The sequence below is a fragment of the Bos mutus genome, chromosome 6 (genome assembly GCF_027580195.1).
Source record: "Bos mutus isolate GX-2022 chromosome 6, NWIPB_WYAK_1.1, whole genome shotgun sequence".
Lineage (NCBI taxonomy): Eukaryota > Metazoa > Chordata > Mammalia > Artiodactyla > Bovidae > Bos > Bos mutus.
Genome location: NC_091622.1, coordinates 97,388,336 through 97,406,129, shown reverse-complemented (window position 1 = coordinate 97,406,129; position 17,794 = coordinate 97,388,336). Strand labels below are relative to the sequence as shown.

At 38.4% G+C, this 17,794-nt stretch overlaps 1 protein-coding gene across 15 annotated transcripts in view; it reads left to right on the top strand.

Moving 5' to 3' along the window:
- Window positions 1-2,330: 2,330 nt before the first annotated feature.
- SEC31A (SEC31 homolog A, COPII coat complex component) overlaps window positions 2,331-17,794 on the top strand; it is a 60,013-nt gene continuing 44,549 nt past the window's right edge. For 9 of the 15 annotated variants that reach the window (XM_070372601.1, XM_070372600.1, XM_070372597.1 and 6 more), the window contains exons 1-6: window positions 2,331-2,485; window positions 11,588-11,670; window positions 12,336-12,459; window positions 13,748-13,946; window positions 16,315-16,410; window positions 17,298-17,438. In XM_070372601.1, the coding sequence (XP_070228702.1) occupies window positions 11,592-11,670; window positions 12,336-12,459; window positions 13,748-13,946; window positions 16,315-16,410; window positions 17,298-17,438 (639 nt within the window). In that variant the 5' untranslated portion in view covers window positions 2,331-2,485; window positions 11,588-11,591. Of the gene's footprint in view, window positions 2,486-2,518; window positions 2,922-11,587; window positions 11,671-12,335; window positions 12,460-13,747; window positions 13,947-16,314; window positions 16,411-17,297; window positions 17,439-17,794 lie in introns of those variants that run through there. The other 6 variants (XM_070372605.1, XM_070372604.1, XM_070372608.1 and 3 more) reach the window with 4 other exon arrangements.

Sequence of the window (17,794 nt, the reverse complement as noted above, 5' to 3'; positions counted from 1 at the left end):
AAACCATAAATTACAAAATTACACAAAAATTTATAAATTACATTTATAACCAACATCAAGAGGTTTTTTAATGTTTTGCCAAGTCACAAAATAATTGTTAAATATTAACAATTACTGTTAATCCCATAGATTAAGACTTTGCACCATTTCAGCTTGTGTAGTCAAAGGCAGAACCACCTGCGTTTAAAACAAGGAGCGGAGTTTTTATATTCAGTCAGATATAAGTGCATCAAGTCTAGAACTGTAAGCTTTATCATAACCAATTATTATTGACACTTTTCACATTGTATGCTACTACATCAAGGCTTTGAAATAAAAATTTATACAAAGTCATTTGGACTTTACAGGCAAAACCCTGTCTAACAGAATGAAAGAGACAGTCACTCACTAGCATCCAACTCTGACTTCACCAGGCTCCTCTGTCTGCGGAATTCTCCAGGCAAGAATACTGGGGTGGGTTCCCATTTCCTTCTCCAGGGGATCTTTCAGACCCAGGGATTGAACCTGGTTCTCCTGCATTGCAGGCAGATGCTTTACCGGTTGAGCTACTAGGGGAGCCCCCAAATATGGTCCGACTTTTAAATCGGATTTTTATTGACACCTTTTTAGGTAAACTAGTCCTTGGAATGGTAAGTGAAAAATGGAAGGCTTTTTAGAACTTGAAATTAACAACTATCCTAAGCCTCTTGAGTAGGTCTACTTCAGCCTTACAGAACTATTTGCTTTTTAAACTGAACCATAAGTATACACCACCACTAAATGGTTTACAAGTGATGCCAAAATCTTGTCTCCGATGCTGAACAGAAATAGTATGGAAGAGAAATAGTGGTTTTATTTCTTTGGCAAGCAAAGAGGGAACACAGTAGGCTAGCACCTCAAAACCTGCCTCCTTTAGGGAATAGGGAGAGGCTTTGTATCCCAGTGAAGGTCCTGCTTTTTTTTTTTCTTCTGCAAAATTTCAGAACAGCCACAGCTGGCATCGCACAACTCAGTAATCGGGTCATGTCTCCCTGAAGTTAAAACAACCTGTGACCTTTTTTGAAATGCTACAAGAGAATGTAGGGGGAGAAGAGTGCCAGATGCAAAGTATAATTCATACAGAATCAGAGTGATAGTTTTGTTTATCTTTGTAAAGGACAAGTCTAGCAGATAAATAAACAAGATTGCTTAACTCTAGCAGTCCTGTTTGGCTGGTATGTGCCTAAGACCATTCATACATGTATGTTTAGTGAACACAAAAACGTGCCTACTTTCTTAAATACGAGAGTTTGCTATATTTTACTTTACTTCCAGTGAAGGCGTTTAGAAATGCTGTATTGGGAAGAGAACTGCACATGTACAGGCTCTGGCGAAACCAATCAAGTTACAGTGTGACAAATGTTGAAGTGAAGTCCCTCAGTCGTATCCGACTCTTTGCGACCCCTTGGACAGTAGCCCACCAGGCTCCTCTGTCCATGGGATTCTCCAGGCAAGAATACTGGAGTGGGTTGCCATTTCCTTCTCCAGGGGATCTTCCCGACCCAGGGATTGAACCCAGGTCTCCCACATTGCAGGCAGACGCTTTAACCTCTGAGCCACCAGAGATCTCAAATAGTATCGCAGGATACTAACTACAGTACCTTATTCACTCCACTGTGCCTCTAGGGGCTTCCCTGGTAACTCAGCTGATAAAAGAATCCGCCTGCGATGTAGGAGACCCCGGTTCCATTCCTGGGTCGGGAAGATCTGGAGAAGAAAATAGCAACCCACTCCAGTATTCTTGCCTGGGAAAGCCCATGGACGGAGAAGCCAGGAGGGCTACAGTGTATGGGGTCGCAAAGAGTCGGCCATGACTGAGCGACTTTCACATTCATGCCTCTTTAGAGTAACAAATCAAGCATGTCCACAGCAGCCTTTGGGTATGATCAGATCGTTTGGTTCTAAATATACTCTCAATAAGAAATACCGGAGAACCAAGTAAATAAGTGAAATAACCCAGTAACAGCCTTGTAATAAGGCCCTTGCAGCCCGATTTCTCGGTGGCCGGTCGCGTCGGCAGCGTGGAGGGGGCCGCTGACGTCTCCCAGGACCAGCGCTACGTGGCGTTTCTGCTGGCAGGGGCCGGCCTCCCGCCAGACAGCTACGCCCACCGGGACTTCTCATTTTCGCATCATCCTGGCCACCGCACGCCGCCCCTTTGAATTCATAAGTGCAAGCGCGGCGCGGAAGCGAGTCCTCCCGGACTCCCACCCGCTACAGAGCCCCGACCCGGGCCCCGGCTCCGGCCCCGGTCCCGGAAGTGCCGTGGCGGGCCGCGTATCGGGGTGGGCGGGGCGGGGCGTCGCTCCCGGAAGCGTCGGCCAGCCGGCTGGGCGGGGCTGCGGCTGCCACGTTGGAGCGGAACGTGGAGGTGGCCCAGGCCAGGAGGAGGGGCGGCGGCGAATGCTGGGAGAGTCCAACTGGCGCCGCGCTCACGCAGGAACCGGTCGCCGGGGGTCCCCGCCAGGTGCGTCCTCCTGTGCCCTCCTGTCCTCTTTGCGGGTCCTGGGGCCTTCGGGGAGAGTCCAGGCCCACGCCTGTATCCCGGTCTCGGTCTCCGCTGGTCCCCGTCAGCCTGCGGCCCGGTCTCCGGCGGCGGCGCGCCCGGGTCTTCGTTTCGGGCCGGGCGGGACAGCGCCTGGCGTCACGGCTGCTTCGGGGATCGCGCCGGCCCGCATCCGCCGACGTTTCCTCCGCTGAGCAGAAGCGCCCCTGAGGCTTGCGCCAGGGTGTCCAGCCCAGGCGCGTAGCTGGCGTCTGAGATTAGGAGACCTTCGGACCCTGGTGCACAAAGAGGCGCGGTCCCCAAGGGCGAGGGAAGGAAACAGACCTCATCAGCATTACCTTGGTTGACTTTAGTTTGGGGTTTTTTGGTATTATCTGAGCTGTTGCCAGATTTAAAGGTAAATTTATAGGTTTTAACTACGGACTACTGTCACTTAACTGGGATTGTTTTATTTTAAGGGCAGTCGCCGCCGGTCGCAGCCTGTATCTCGAAGGAAGTATCATTCAGTGCTGTATGTTTTTGCTACTGATTTACTATAATAAGAGGTTAAAGTAAGGGGGCAGGTGTAAAATAAATCAAAATGTTGCCTGGGCTTGTGGGCATTGTAAACTTTTTCATAACTCGGGGAACTAATTTTACCCAGGTCATTCTGAAGTTTCAATGATGGTCTGTGATAAATCCTTCCCGCGAAACTGTATTTTCTAACCACAGAAGACTGAAATTGATTGTCTTTGTGGGCAACTGTAACTGTTTAATCAGTAGTTAGAGCTTCGTCCTTGAATCATACTATCTTATGTTTTCTGTACATAACGATTGATTGTTCTAGAGTTGGCTAAAGTTTACTTACCTTTTCTCAGTGGTTCTTTGCTCCTGTTTCCTCATTTCTCCCTAATTACAGCCCTGCGAATGGTTTGTAGACCCTTAACGAACTTTCCCTGGTAGCTTGGAAATGCGGGAGACCTGGGTTCGATCCTGGGTCGGGAAGATCCCCTGGAGAAGGAAATGGCAACCCACTCCAGTATTCATGCCTGGAAAATCCCATGGACCGAGGAGCCTGGTGGGCTACAGTCCATGGGGTCGCAAAGAGTCGGACACGACTGAGCGACTTCTTTTCTTCTCTACGAACTTTTGGATAAGTTGAAGTGTTTTTGTTGTTGTGAATTTCTGTTACACACATCTGAGGTTATTTAGGTTTAGGAAATGTCAGATTTGAAATGAATTTCCAATTATATAACTTAATTTTATATAAGCAAGTTATTTTCTGAAACCAGTAAGAACAGAAAGAAATTTGTAAACTATAAAGAGCAATGATTCTTAATCTTTTGGGGTTCCTCTCTCTTTTTTCTAGAAGTATTTGTGATTTTATTTTGTTTTCTGATGTTCTTTTGATATTTATGTATTTATTTCTAAATTTTTATTGGAGTATAGTTGCTTTACATTGTGTTAATGTCTGTTACGCAGCAAAGTGAGTCAGTTATATGTGTACGTGTATCCCCTCCTTTTTGGATTTCCTTCTCTTTTAGGTCACCACAGAGCTTTGAGTAGAGTCCCCTGTGCTGTACAGTAGGTTCTCCTTTCTCCTTAGTTATCTGTTTTATCCAGAATATCAAGAGTGCATGCATGTCATTCCCAGTGTCCCAATTCATCCCATCCTCCACCCCACCCCCCACCGCCCTTGGTATCTATAAGCTTGGTTTCTAGATCTCTGTCTAATTGTGCTTTCAAATAAATTCATCCGTACCATTTTTCTAGATTCCCCATATAAGCGATATTATACAATTGTTTTTCTGACTTAACTTCACTCTGTATGACAGTCTCTAGGTATATCCATGTCTCTGCAAATGGCATTATTTCATTCCTTTTTATGGTTAAGAAGTATTACGTTGTGGGCTTCTGAGGTGGCTCAGTGGTAGAGAATCCGCTTGCCAATGCAGGAGATGCAGGTTTGATCCCTGGGCTGGGAAGATCCCCTGGAGAAGGAAATGGCAACCCACTCCAGAATTCTTGCCTGGGAAATTCCATGGACAGGGGAGCCTGGTGGGCTACAGTCTGGGGGGTTCCAAAGAGTTGGACACAACTTAATGAGTAGAGAACAGCAATGACATTGTATATATCACTCCACTCTCTTTTAAGGATCTGATGAAACTACTGGATCATCTTCCTAGAAACATGCACATACACACGTATAGGATTTTCTGTATATCGTGAGGTTTATACAATTCTAATTAAAGATTCTTATAAAATGATATTATTAAATTAATCCGTTGTTTTTCTAGAAAAGTTGTAATTCTTAAATAGGTTAATTTCAGGGACTTCCCTGGTTGTCTAGTGGTTGGGACTCCACACTTCTCCGGTGGGGTAGAGGGAGGGCACGGATGGAATCCCTGATTGGGGAACTGGGGATCCCATATGCCGTGTGATGTGGCCCAAAAGAGGGTTAATTTCAGCTCAAAAAGTTTTGTTGTATTAAGACTGCAGATAAGTGTGACACTATTTAGTTCAATGACCAGCGCACAGTTGCATCTTTGATTTGGTTTTGGCTGGGTGAGATGAGCCTAGACCATCAGTAACATTAAATAAATTCTCTGAAACAAATGTGCCCATGCTAATGAGGTATCTTGTCCACACAAGGTGGTTTTTTATTAGCCACAGTGGCAGCCGGGTATTGTGTTTCTGGTTTGGGAGTCAGAGTTTCCAGTTGTGATACCTCTTTGACTTTTTACTTCCTGAGGTTTAGTTCAGTGCTCCATGTATGATAACATTGTGAGGTTGGAGCTGTTTAGAGGTTAGTGCTGTTGGGTTTTAGTGTTGCTTCACAAAATCAGCTTTTAGAAAATGCAGGGGGAAAGTTTCATTTCACTGCACACAATTGTTGCGGAGAGAAACTTGGATGAATAAATAAAAGTTGTGGTCTGGATCGTAAATTTTTTTCAGTAGATGTATTCTTTTGAAGATTCACTGGGGTACACATTTTAAATGGTGACTTTTGTATTAGCTGCCGTTTACAAGCATTTATTTACCAAGTGCCAGGCACTGTTCTCTGTGAATTCTCACAGCAGACCTATGGCGTAGATGCTTTTATTATAGTTATTTTACCAAATGGTTAGCCAAGACGGACATAGATAAAATTACATACCAAAAGTCAGCTAGGACACGTGGAACTGGGATTTAAACTGACAGTGTTGGCTCCAGTCTCCATACTTTAACTGCTCTTCTTTTGGTACTGTCTTATACGGGGCATGTGTGAACAAACCATTGTCCTCACAGTTTTCTTTTCATATTTCACAGTGATTGTGTTCTGTGCAAAATAGTTTCAAATGAAATAAATCTGCGTGGTGTGAATTCTAATCACATACAATATTGAAAAAAATTACATAGAGAATTCCCTGGCAGTCAAGTGGTTGGGAATCTGTGCTTCCCCTGCAGGGTGATGCAAGTTCGATCGATCCCTGATCAATTAACTAAAATCCCACATGCCACGCAGCACAGCCAGATAAATAAATTGAAATAAAAATATGTCATTAAAAACTACAGAAAGTTTTTAAAGCAAGTCTTACTTGGGAAATTGACATGGTTTAAGAGTTCTTCATATTTTCAAGGAAACTAGTTACAACTAAATGATCAATTGTAAGAGAAGGAGATACACATGTATCTGATGAAGCTGTATTTTCATAGTATTCTTAATAGTTTTGAGAATGATTGTAGCTTATGATATTTTTGTTTAGTTAGATTCAAACTGCTTAATGTAGTTCAAGGCCATTGTCGTAGTATAGTATTTGATTTTTTTTTTTTAAACAATGGTATTTAAACCTTACGTTCAGTACAGGTTATTAAGTGGAACTGCTTCTGATGGCACATTGAGTACTAAGGCCAAGAAACAGATTTTATAAATGCTTTGAATTCCCTCTTAACTCTTTTATGTTCTTGTAAATTAGTCTCTCTCTTTCAGTAAATGTTACCCATTAACTAAGTGCTCCTGAATTCCTGTAGCCCTTGTACCTTTCCTCCTGGAGATACTGTAATTATATTCAATTGGGTTTAAAAATATATATATATATGTAGCTATTTTGTTTTCAATATTAGAAATTATTCTAAAGGCATTTTAGGAAACCTTTTTTTTTCCCCCAAGCAGTACTTTCCCACTTTTTAAATAAGAAAAGATCCTTTAAAACAGTTAAGAATTTAAAAATTAAATATTTTACTTAAAATTGGTCTTTCTAGTGCATCAGTCTTTTTGTATTCCTTTAAATATAGACATTCAGAATCAATCCAGCAATGTATATCTCACTCTGTGCGAAACAGTTTTAGATCCAAAAAGGGTAAAAGTTGTAAGACTTGATTGAAAACAAAACAGTATTTGTCGATTTGGTGAAACAAGATGACCAAACAAGATGAAACAAGTTGATAAAACAGACTGGGAAAATACGTAAGCAATATGTACTAAGAGAATGTTATAAAGTTTTACCGAGATAAATGAGTTGCTTAAAGTGTTCCGGCAGGTAGAAAAAGTTTAGATCAGTGTTGATTGATCAGTGGAGCAGATTTCATGAAGGAGATGGGACTTACTAAAGACGACTGAGAGGAGAAAGAAGGCATTTCATATAAAGAAAATAGGCCTGTTTTTTACCTCTTAGAAAATTGTGAGTTGTTTTTTTTTTCCTTTTTTCCTTCACAATAATCTTAGGAAACTAGATGTGCGATTTTCTTGATTAATCTCATGATGATAATAATCTTTAAAGTAGTTAGTGTATTAAAATGCTTTTTGACTTATGTGCTAGGCATTGTGTTTGGACCTCTGTAAAATACATTTCTCTCATTTGAACTTCACAACATCCCCTGAGGTAGTCACACTTATCCCCATCTTACAAGTGTGGGAATTGGGGCTCAGAGAGATCAAATAATGTGTAAAGGTGTCAAAAGTAGCAGGGTCAATGTTCAGGTTGAAGGACCAGAAGGACCAGAAGTCAGTGTTCCGGACCAGAGGTCCTGCCTCTTTGCAGTGTGATTCAGCCTCCTAATGCATCCACTTTGCCTGACCTCGCCCAGTTTCTAAAATTCATTTCTTCTTCCCTTAATTTCATCATGCATTGTAGTTTCTTTGCCATTCAGTATTTCTCCTAAATTTTAATATTTTTTGTATGATTAAAATTGAATACTTGAGCTTCTTGTAGCAAGTAAGAGGCTGGACTCTGGAGCTCACTTCTGAGTTCAGATCTTGGCTCTGCCCCTTGCTGGCATGTTCAAATCATTTCATCTTTCTGTCCCTTCCTTTTATCATCTGGTCTTCAAATGTAAGCAACTTGACCATGTAAGACTCAGGGCATATTTTTAGTCTAAGGCCCTCTTAAGAAAACTGTTAGAGGATGAACTTCATCCTCCAGAGATGAGTAAGAAAACTCGCAAGAGTGCTATTGGAGAACATTGAGTATATTTAACTGCTATGGACCTGAGGCTGAAACCAAAGTGGGAATAAGGGAGAAAAGATAAAATGTACATGTTACATATCTGATCGTGTAGAAATTGGTCATCAAACTAAAAAATTGAGAGAACTGGGAAGCAGGAAGAAAATTGGAGGTAGAATAAATTTGTGGATTGCCTAATCTGTAATGTCTAGGAGTCAAAGGACATCATTTAAAGCTGACAAATCAGTAGAAGTATAAGCGTATTTAACAGTACAAAGGGAAACTCTGAGAAAGATGATACTAATGATTATAACTGTGTGCTGCAGGAGAGGCAGTAAGCTATATAAGCTAATTCTGTTAGTGCTCGTAGTTAATTAAACTAGGTAAAGAAATAAAGGATTAATGGTATTAAATGGAAATTACTTAAAATTATAGTTACAAAGATAGGACCAGAAACATACAACAAATCAGTGCTCAGAGAAAATTCAAAGCCTAAAGAAATAATAAAAATGGATAAGTAAAGCATTTAACTAAAAAGGTAGAAAAACTTTTTAAAAGTGAAACTAATAAGTAAAGCCAAAATTTGACTCTTTGTAAATACTTAGTGAAACAGGTTAAGTCACTTAGCTAATTTTTCAAAGAAGGGTAGGACAAAACATGAATATTATAAGGACTAATCACCACACACAGCACAAATTAGAAGAAGCATGAGTCCATGTTTAAGTCTAAACAAATAAATTAGAAGATTGTATAAAAGAGTACAATAAAGGAACATCATGGGAAAACATAATTTACAAAAATGACCTTGGATAAAGAAAATTCAAATAGATCAATATCCATGGAAGAAACAGAGAAAATTACCACTTACCTTCCCTTCAAAATACCAGACCCAGATATCTCATAGGAGAATTCTGGTAAATCCTTAAAGAAATAGTAATTTCAGTGTTGTTATTGAAAGTGTTCCAGAGCATGGGAAAAGAAGAAAACCTCCCACATTTGTTCTGAACAAGTGTAACATTGATACCAAAACCTGACAAAGAATGTACAAAAGAGGAAAACTATCAATTAAATCTCGTTTAAGACTCTAGGAACGAAACTCTTTTTAAACAAAATCTAGGAGCTCTGTAGTAGAATCATGGCAAGAGAAGTTGATGCATGGTATGAAAAGATGATTCAGTATTAGGAAATCTGTTAGTGCTTTGTTTTGTTAGTAAACCAAAAGAGAAAAATCATATGGTCATCTCCAATTACCTAATGAAAAAACATTCAACAAAATTCAACACCCAGTCTTTATGAATAGCATTCAGTAAGATAGTAATCAATGGCTATTTCCACATCCATGTTTGTATACATATGTATATTTATTTACTCGTACAGGTGTAAGTGTGTGTGGACACTCACTCACATCTGTACAAATATATGTGTATATATCTCAAATTCCAAAACCATGCCGAGTGGTGATACAGTAGGCTTTCCCACTGCAGAACAGGACAAGACAAGAAATAGCGCTGTTATCACTGCTGTTGAGTATGATACTGTTAGTCCTGGCCAGCTCACACAAGAGGAAGATACCAGAGGAGCGACAGTGTGAAATGAGGAGACTGGCTCTGTTGGCACATGGTATGAATATATATGTGGAAACCCCAACAGAATCTACTGAAACACTACTCCAAAAAGAGAATTCAGTAAGAAAACAGGATTAAAGATTAATGTAGCGAAATCATTAGCCTTCATTTAACAATGAGATCATAGACATAATAGTGGAAGGAAAAAAAGCCACATTTGCAAACGAAGCAAAAGATGAAATACTTAGGAGTAAGCAGACCCAGTATGTCAAAAAAATTTCAAACAATACTGAAAAATAAAAAAGAAGGCTTAACTCTAAAGACATGTTCTTGATTAGGAAGATTCACCATTCTGTCAGTTCTCCATAAATTAATTTATTAATTTGGTACAGGTTCAATAAAAAATACTAACATTCTCTTTTTTCTGGAATTAGACAAGAAATTTTCTGATTGTTTATGTCGTTAAAAAACAAACAAAAAATAGCAAGGAAAATGGGTGGGGATTATTGAAATCATACTCATGTAAAGCCTCAGTATTTAGAAGTGACATGCCTAGCATGTAAATACATGGGCATAAGGAATGGTAATCACAGAATAAATGTACATGAATACTGAAATGTAAACCTTAGCCTATATCCTGATGTGTACAGGAATATAAACCTAAATATTAAATCTAGAAATAAATACAGGAAGTTGGTACATGATAAAGGTGGTATCTAAAGTTAGTAAGAAAAAAATTTCAATAAATGATTTTGAAGTAATAAAAAATACATACTTCGAATATATTCAATACACTGTATATACCAGGATACATTTCAAGTGGCAGTATCCATCAGAATTAAATTTACTTTTATTCTTTAACCCATCAGTTTTACCTCTGGAAAACTATAGCTTTCCTTGTCCATAAGTGAAGTAACATGTATGTGTGGCCATTTATTTCAGCGTTGTTTGTAAGAATAATAGCTCAGTTGATAAAGAATCTGCCTGCCATGCAGGAGACCCCAGTTCTGTTCCTGGGTCAGGAAGATCCCCTGGAGAAGGGATAGGCTACCCACTCCAGTATTCTTGGGCTTCCCTTGTGGCTCAGCTGGTGAAGAATCTGCCTGCTATGCAGGAGGCCCCGGTTCAATTCCTGGGTAGGGAAGGTCCGCTGGAGAAGGGAAAGGCTACACACTCCAGAATCCTGGTGTGGAGAATTCCATGGACTCTAAAGTCCATGGGGTCACAGAGTCAGATACTCCTGAGCGACTTTCACTTTCAAAAACAATTCAGGTGTTCTCAGTAGGAGACTAAGTAATTAGATTAGGCTACATCTGAGAGTGGAATACTGTGCCATGTGAATGCATTTATGTAAAATAACAAAGTTGTTTTTGTTGGTGGTGTTTGGCAGAATGTGGGATTTTAGTTCCCTGACTAGGGATTGAACCCACACCCCCTACATTGGAAATGTGGAGTCTTAACCATGGGACCACCCGGGAAAGTCCAACAAAGATATTTTTAATGCTGTAGCACAGTATCTCCTGAGTTTTTCTACGAAAGTAACTTTCACATAGAATATATAAAATAGTAGCATATGGGATTGTAGCTTGGAGTGACCATTTAAAAATTTGTTTCTGCTTTATCTTTAAAATTCTTTGGGTTTGCTATATTCCCCTCTTAGTCTGCTTTATTTAAAATTAGTTTGTCACACTGCTCTTGCTCCTGAGCAGTCCTGCTCCAGGAAGGCACACCTTGTTCGTTACGTGCCTTCTCTCCCCCTGCTGCACTGCCGCCTGTCTTATCTTGACTGAGACGCATACTGCATGCAAGACTGATTAACCACATACTATCCCTGTTTTTGCACGTTTCCTTCCAGACAGATTTTTCAACGGAAGGATGATAATCTATAAACAGAATAGCCCTATACTTGTCTCAAAATAATTTAACAAGTTTCTTTCAAATGGTCCACATTTCCCAACAAATGATACCTAGTCCAATGTGATTTATTGGCATTCCAGCATTACTATTAATGTATTGGTTTGTCCAATATATTTCTATGTTAAAAAATGTTCCATCTTACATGTTTATTATATTTCTATGTGAAATGTTCTCTTTAGCAGGATGAAGTTAAAGGAAGTAGATCGTACCGCCATGCAGGCATGGAGCCCTGCACAGAATCATCCCATTTACCTAGCTACAGGTAAGTTCAACAGAGAGAAGACCGTATAAGTCACCTAATTTCTTATTTTCCACATCTGACTTATTTATACTTGGCCTTTAAGATTCAGGTCAAGCTTCAGCTCCTCTAGAAAGCCTCTCCTCTCCTGATGAGATACGTGCAACATTCCTTTCAGCTGAGTTCAGTGGCCTTCCTATATGCTTGTACATCATAGTGTTAATCATGGTCTATTACATTTATAGTGTCTTCCTCACTTCAGAACTGTGCTCTATCTTTATTCCTGTGGTATTAAGCACAATAGATAAAATGTAAAAAAGTTAATAAATACCAATTTGAATGAATGGACAACAGTTTTGATGCTCCTTTTTTATATAACTAGAGTTGAAGTTATATCATTTGTGACTATAAGCATGGAACTGTTCTTTCAGAGATTTTATCTATAGACTTAAAAAATTGTCTGTACTACCGACTTTTACAAACATCATCTCTGAGCCTTGCATCAGAATCTTACTGCTGTAGTAATGGAAAGCATCTGCTCAATGGTATACGTGCTGAGATTTCAGTCATTAATGTAGCATTCATGAGTGAGATAATTGAAAAACATGCATTTAATGTCTATTTTGTATGGTTTTCTCTGAGTCTTTCTGGTTTTGCATGTGTAGTTACCATGAATATATTTTCTATAGGAACATCTGCTCAACAATTGGATGCAACATTTAGTACCAGCGCTTCTCTTGAGATATTTGAATTAGACCTTTCTGATCCATCCTTGGATATGAAATCTTGTGCTACATTCTCTTCTTCTCACAGGTATGAGATTCAACCTGAAATTTATGTGATTATTTGATTATATGTTGTAGTTGATGCCTAGTGTGTCTATAAGTGTTCCATTATGAAATTGTAAGGAATACCGTTAGTGACATATTTTGTGAAAAAATATCTGAGTTGTTTAGGCAGAAGTTTAAAAAGTGTCTATATATGTTCTGTTGAATTTCCTTTTTTTTACGGACTGTTGTGTGTAGGAAGGAAAGCCTCTAGTGTCTGGTATTTTTTTCCTCATGATATAGTAGAGTTACTTTCTTTTGCTTTTTTTAATCTTACCTCTTTACAGAAAAAGGTAGGCATGACTAGAAAAAGTAGTTAGATGAATATTAAAATGTTAATAGTGATTTTCTTTGGATGGAGGTTGCTTTTTTCCCCTATCTACTAATGTATTTCAAATTACATTTCACAGAGAATTTTATTAACATGGTTTCTGATACGATAAGTATTTAGATGGGTAGATTTCCAAGTACTTAAGCTGTATAGGATACTTTAATTTCAGTAGCAAAATGTGCTTTATAGCATAATGCCTTGGCAGGTTTTGGTGAAGAGATTGTACCTTGGTTAACAATACAGTTCAAATCCTGGCATCTCCCATGGGATGGCTTATAATCATCCAAGCCCTCCCACTGTACTGGGAATCCCAGATGCCTTTCATCTGGCAGTTTTTCGACTCAGTACCATTGTTATATATCTCCATGCCACCTCCATACCAAATTGTAATCTTTTATTCTCCACCAGTGGGTGGAGAATTATGTCATAATAGACATAATTTTGATATCACTTTTTTACTGTCAGAATACATTATTTTTCTTAGAAAATTTCAGATGACTCCCTTAACTGCTTTACTGTTTAACAGATGACATGTTACTGAGTACTTCTGTAGTCAAATAAAGTCAGGGGAAGTGGTTGATGAGCTCTATTTTATAAATGAATCAAAAGCAGCTTAGGGAGATTAAGTAACTGGCTCAGGGTCTCACAGATTCTAAATGGTAAAACCATTCTAAGGCTCTTATCTTCTGACACACAAATCAAGTATACTTTGTTGTATTAGCTGTACAAAAGAGTTTTTGTACCCTTCAAGGTTACAAAATGAAATATGAGTATAAATAAAAACTAAAATGCCATTTCACCAACTTAGGTACAGTTACCAGGAATAGAGGAGAAGCAGTGTTTTTGGTGTATTTATGAAAAGGCTTAAATATATAATTTCCAAATTCTTTTCTAAGTTTATCTGACTTCAAAAAAGAGTATTTTTGCTCATTTTCTTTTAAAGATACCACAAGTTGATTTGGGGACCTCATAAGATGGATTCCAAAGGAAATATCTCTGGAGTCCTGATTGCAGGTGGTGAAAACGGAAATATTATTCTTTATGATCCTTCTAAAATTATCGCTGGGGATAAGGAAGTTGTGATTGCCCAGAATGACAAGCATACTGGCCCAGTGAGAGCATTGGATGTGAACATTTTCCAGGTTAGACTTTTGACGTTTATTCATATTTCTTGAGATGCACGCTGCCTATTTGAAGTAAGTATATGAGTCTACTGTGCCTCAGTCTTGGAGAAAGCTAAAACTGTGCCTATGCAGGTTGTTGAGTGAGTGTATTTGTATGAAGAATGAAAGGTTCAGAGTTGGCTTCAGTGACTGATACACTAGCCCCAGGGAAGGGATCAGGGTGATGGGTTTAGTTCTAGAAGTCTGGAGATGTCATGTCATCTTACGGACATTTTTAAAATATTAGGCACCTCAGAGGTTGAAAACCTAGTCTTTTAAAAGTTTGTCTAGGCTACTTCCCTGGTGGTCCAGTGGCTAAGACTCTGCATTCCCTGTGCAGGAGGGCCTAGATTTGATCCCTGGTCAGAGAACTAGATCCTAGAACTAAAGACGCTCCATGCCACAAGTAAGACCTGGTTCCTCCGGTGCTGTTGTATGTGGGTTAATCTGTTGTTTTATTAGTGCTAAATGTATTTATGTCAGAGATTACTACTCTATCAAATAATAAGATGTATACGTAAATATAGTATAAATTTAATGGGCAATTAAGAATCTTTGTACTGTTGCCATTGTAAACATTACTGAATGTTAATTGTAGAAATGTTAAATAGCAACCCACTCCAGTGTTCTTGCCTGGAGAATCCCAAGGACAGGAGCCTGGTGGGCTGCCGTCTATGGGGTCGCACAAAGTCGGACACGACTGACGTGACTTAGCAGCAGTAGCATACATTAATAAAGATCTTGAATTAATAGGACATTTGAGTATAATCAGAAAATAAATATTATCTTTAAAAATAAAAAGCTTGATAGTTATTTTTCTTGTATTATAAATAGATATTTTAGATATAGAAATACAGAAACCCAAACTTCTTCGTTTTCTGTGGCTTGTGGTGCCCACTCTTTAGATTAGATAGCTAATTTCCAACAACTGCTGATTTTTGGTTCGTGTCTTATATCATAGGTGGCTACTGCCATGGAATTCCTCTGTTTTCAGAGTTGTATGTCAGTTGTTGTAGTAGGTTAATGAGAGTGAACAGTAAAGGATGAAGGTCAGTATATGAATCTCATTGTCTTCCTGGACTTCATATCACAATTTTAGGGTCTTTTTGATCCAAACAGTGCACAACATAGTTTACCTAGAAATACTACCACCTGGCGCAAGACGGAGCATACATGAAACAGAAATACGTGAGGACAGACACGGAAAACAGGTTTATAGTTAGCAAGGGGAAAGGGGATTGGAGAGGGATAAATTAGGAATTGGGGACTAGCAGATATAACTACTATATATAAAACAGATAACAAGGTCCTGCTGTATAGCACCGGGAACTAGTAATATAGTCAAAATCCTATAATAAAATAAACTATAATGGAAATATAAATATATATATGTAACTGAGTCACTTTACACCAGAAGCTATAGTTTTGTTTATTTATTATTTAATTGGAGGCTAATTACTTTACAGTTTTGTAATGGTTTTTACCATACATTGACATGAATCAGCCATGGAGAAACTATAGTTTTTTAATTGAAATAAGTCAACTAGACTTCAGTTAAAAATTTTTTTAAATAAATAAATACATGAGGATTTTTACTAGTCTTAATCTTGATCCAACTCCAGAGGCTGACTTTGAAGTGCCTGAGATAGACACCATTATTTTAGCATTCAGCTATTTGAAGCCAACAGGGTGACCTATTTTTGTCTCCCACAATCAGATTCCCTTCCAGAGATCCAAACCACAGGCAATAATCACCATATAAGAATTTATCCGTTTAATTATTTTTTAGTGTCTTGTATTGAAATGTCAGTAGATGTGTTATCTTTTTTAGTTTAATAGAGTTTTACAATATGTTTCTTTAGAAAACTGATTAAATTTCAGATTGTTATATATAGTTTTTAGGGGTTTATGCATTTTGATTTTTTTTAATTAAACAGAAAAATTACATGCCTTAAAACTGAAAGATTTTTTAAATTAATTATTTTTAATGGAAGGATAATTGCTTTACAGTATGGCTTACCCATGTCCCCTCCCACTTGAACCATACCTCTCACCTCCCTCCCTATCCCTCCCCTCTAGGTTGTTAACAAGCCCATTTGAGTTCCCTGAGTCACACAACAAATTCCCATTGGCTATCTATTTTACCTATTTATATTACCTACAGTAATTTAAGCGTTCTTGTTACTCTCTCCATACAGCCCACTCTCCCTCCTCCCCCACCAGCCGTGTCCCTGGCTGTTCTCAGTATCTGAAAATGTACAGATCTTTCCAGCTCCAAATTGGGTTATTCTGAATTCTCTTCATTATTTGTAAGTGCTATTTATTTGTTAATTCTTTCTTATTGCAGACTAATCTGGTGGCCTCTGGTGCTAACGAATCTGAAATCTACATTTGGGATCTAAATAATTTTGCAACTCCAATGACACCAGGAGCCAAAACGCAGGTATTACATTGATTTCAATGTAATCAAAAGAACCAAAATCAGTTTTTCTGCACTTACTTGTTTTTTTCACACAAAATATATCTGTTTAAATGTCAGCGTTTAAAATATCTCAGTGTTTAAATGTCATTGATTTTTCTTTAGCATGATCAAGTGTTAATAAATATGTTTCCTAAGAGTATCAGCAAGTCCTTCAACAGTAAATATTTATTTAGTACTTGCCATCTCCCATGCACTGTTTGAGGTACTAGACTTGTGGTAGTAAATAACATAGTGTTTAATAGTTTCTTAGGTATAATATTTTATGTAGTATAGTGTTCTATATTATATAGTATTTTAGCAATACCCAACCTCAGAATAAAAATCATAGAGGAAACTTACTTAAAAAAAGAAACACAACCTTGTTTCCTATGTAATTCTAATAAGTTGACAAAGAACAGTCATCTCCGCCTTCTTTACACTGTATTGACTATTCGATTTGAGTGGCTATTATAACAGGCCCTAACATTTTGGCAATCTGAGAGGCAGCGTAACAATAGTATATGGTTTTCTAGGTCTAGGCTGTAACTTTTGCTCTGCCTAGATGTCTGTCACGTTGACCAGCATCTACTTTGTGGTCCATTATCTTCCATGGAGCAGTTGCAAAGTAAAGAAACAGTGCTTGATTTGTAACAGGAGCCTAATAAGTGGCTGGTGAATAGACAAGGTAAAGTACTTGAATTGGTGTATACCTGAGCTTTAAACTGCATATGTTGAGAATATAAAAATAAATTTATGGAAGGTATAGATACAGATTTTTAAGTAATCCATTTCCTAAAAAGAAGAATTAGATTTTGTAGTTAAACTTGATTACAGTTGAGAAATGGTTCTTAGTAGTTTATTCCTTACAGCCCCCAGAAGATATCAGTTGCATTGCATGGAACAGACAAGTTCAGCATATTTTGGCATCAGCCAGTCCCAGTGGTCGGGCCACTGTGTGGGATCTTAGAAAAAACGAACCTATCATCAAAGTCAGTGATCATAATAACAGGGTAAGTAGTAACTTACACATAGTTACACATAGTAACACAATCTTAGAAAACAGATTGATTTGTGAGAAACATGTTTTGTTTCTGCTATAGCTATTCCTATATTGTTTGTCAGAGTTGGGAACAAGGCAGATTTCTGTAAAGTCAAATCCTGTTTTCTTATGGACCAGTCATGTTGGAATGAGAGGTTGTTTTTCCCTTTGGGGAAAATAATAAAATTCCTACTAAACCACACTGGATATATTAATGATGAAGAGAAAGATTGGTCAATCAAAGCAGTTATTCCATGATACACCAGTTGTTTTGCTTTGCCAACTATTCCAAAGCATTATAGCAACTAGAATGTAAAATTTTTCCCT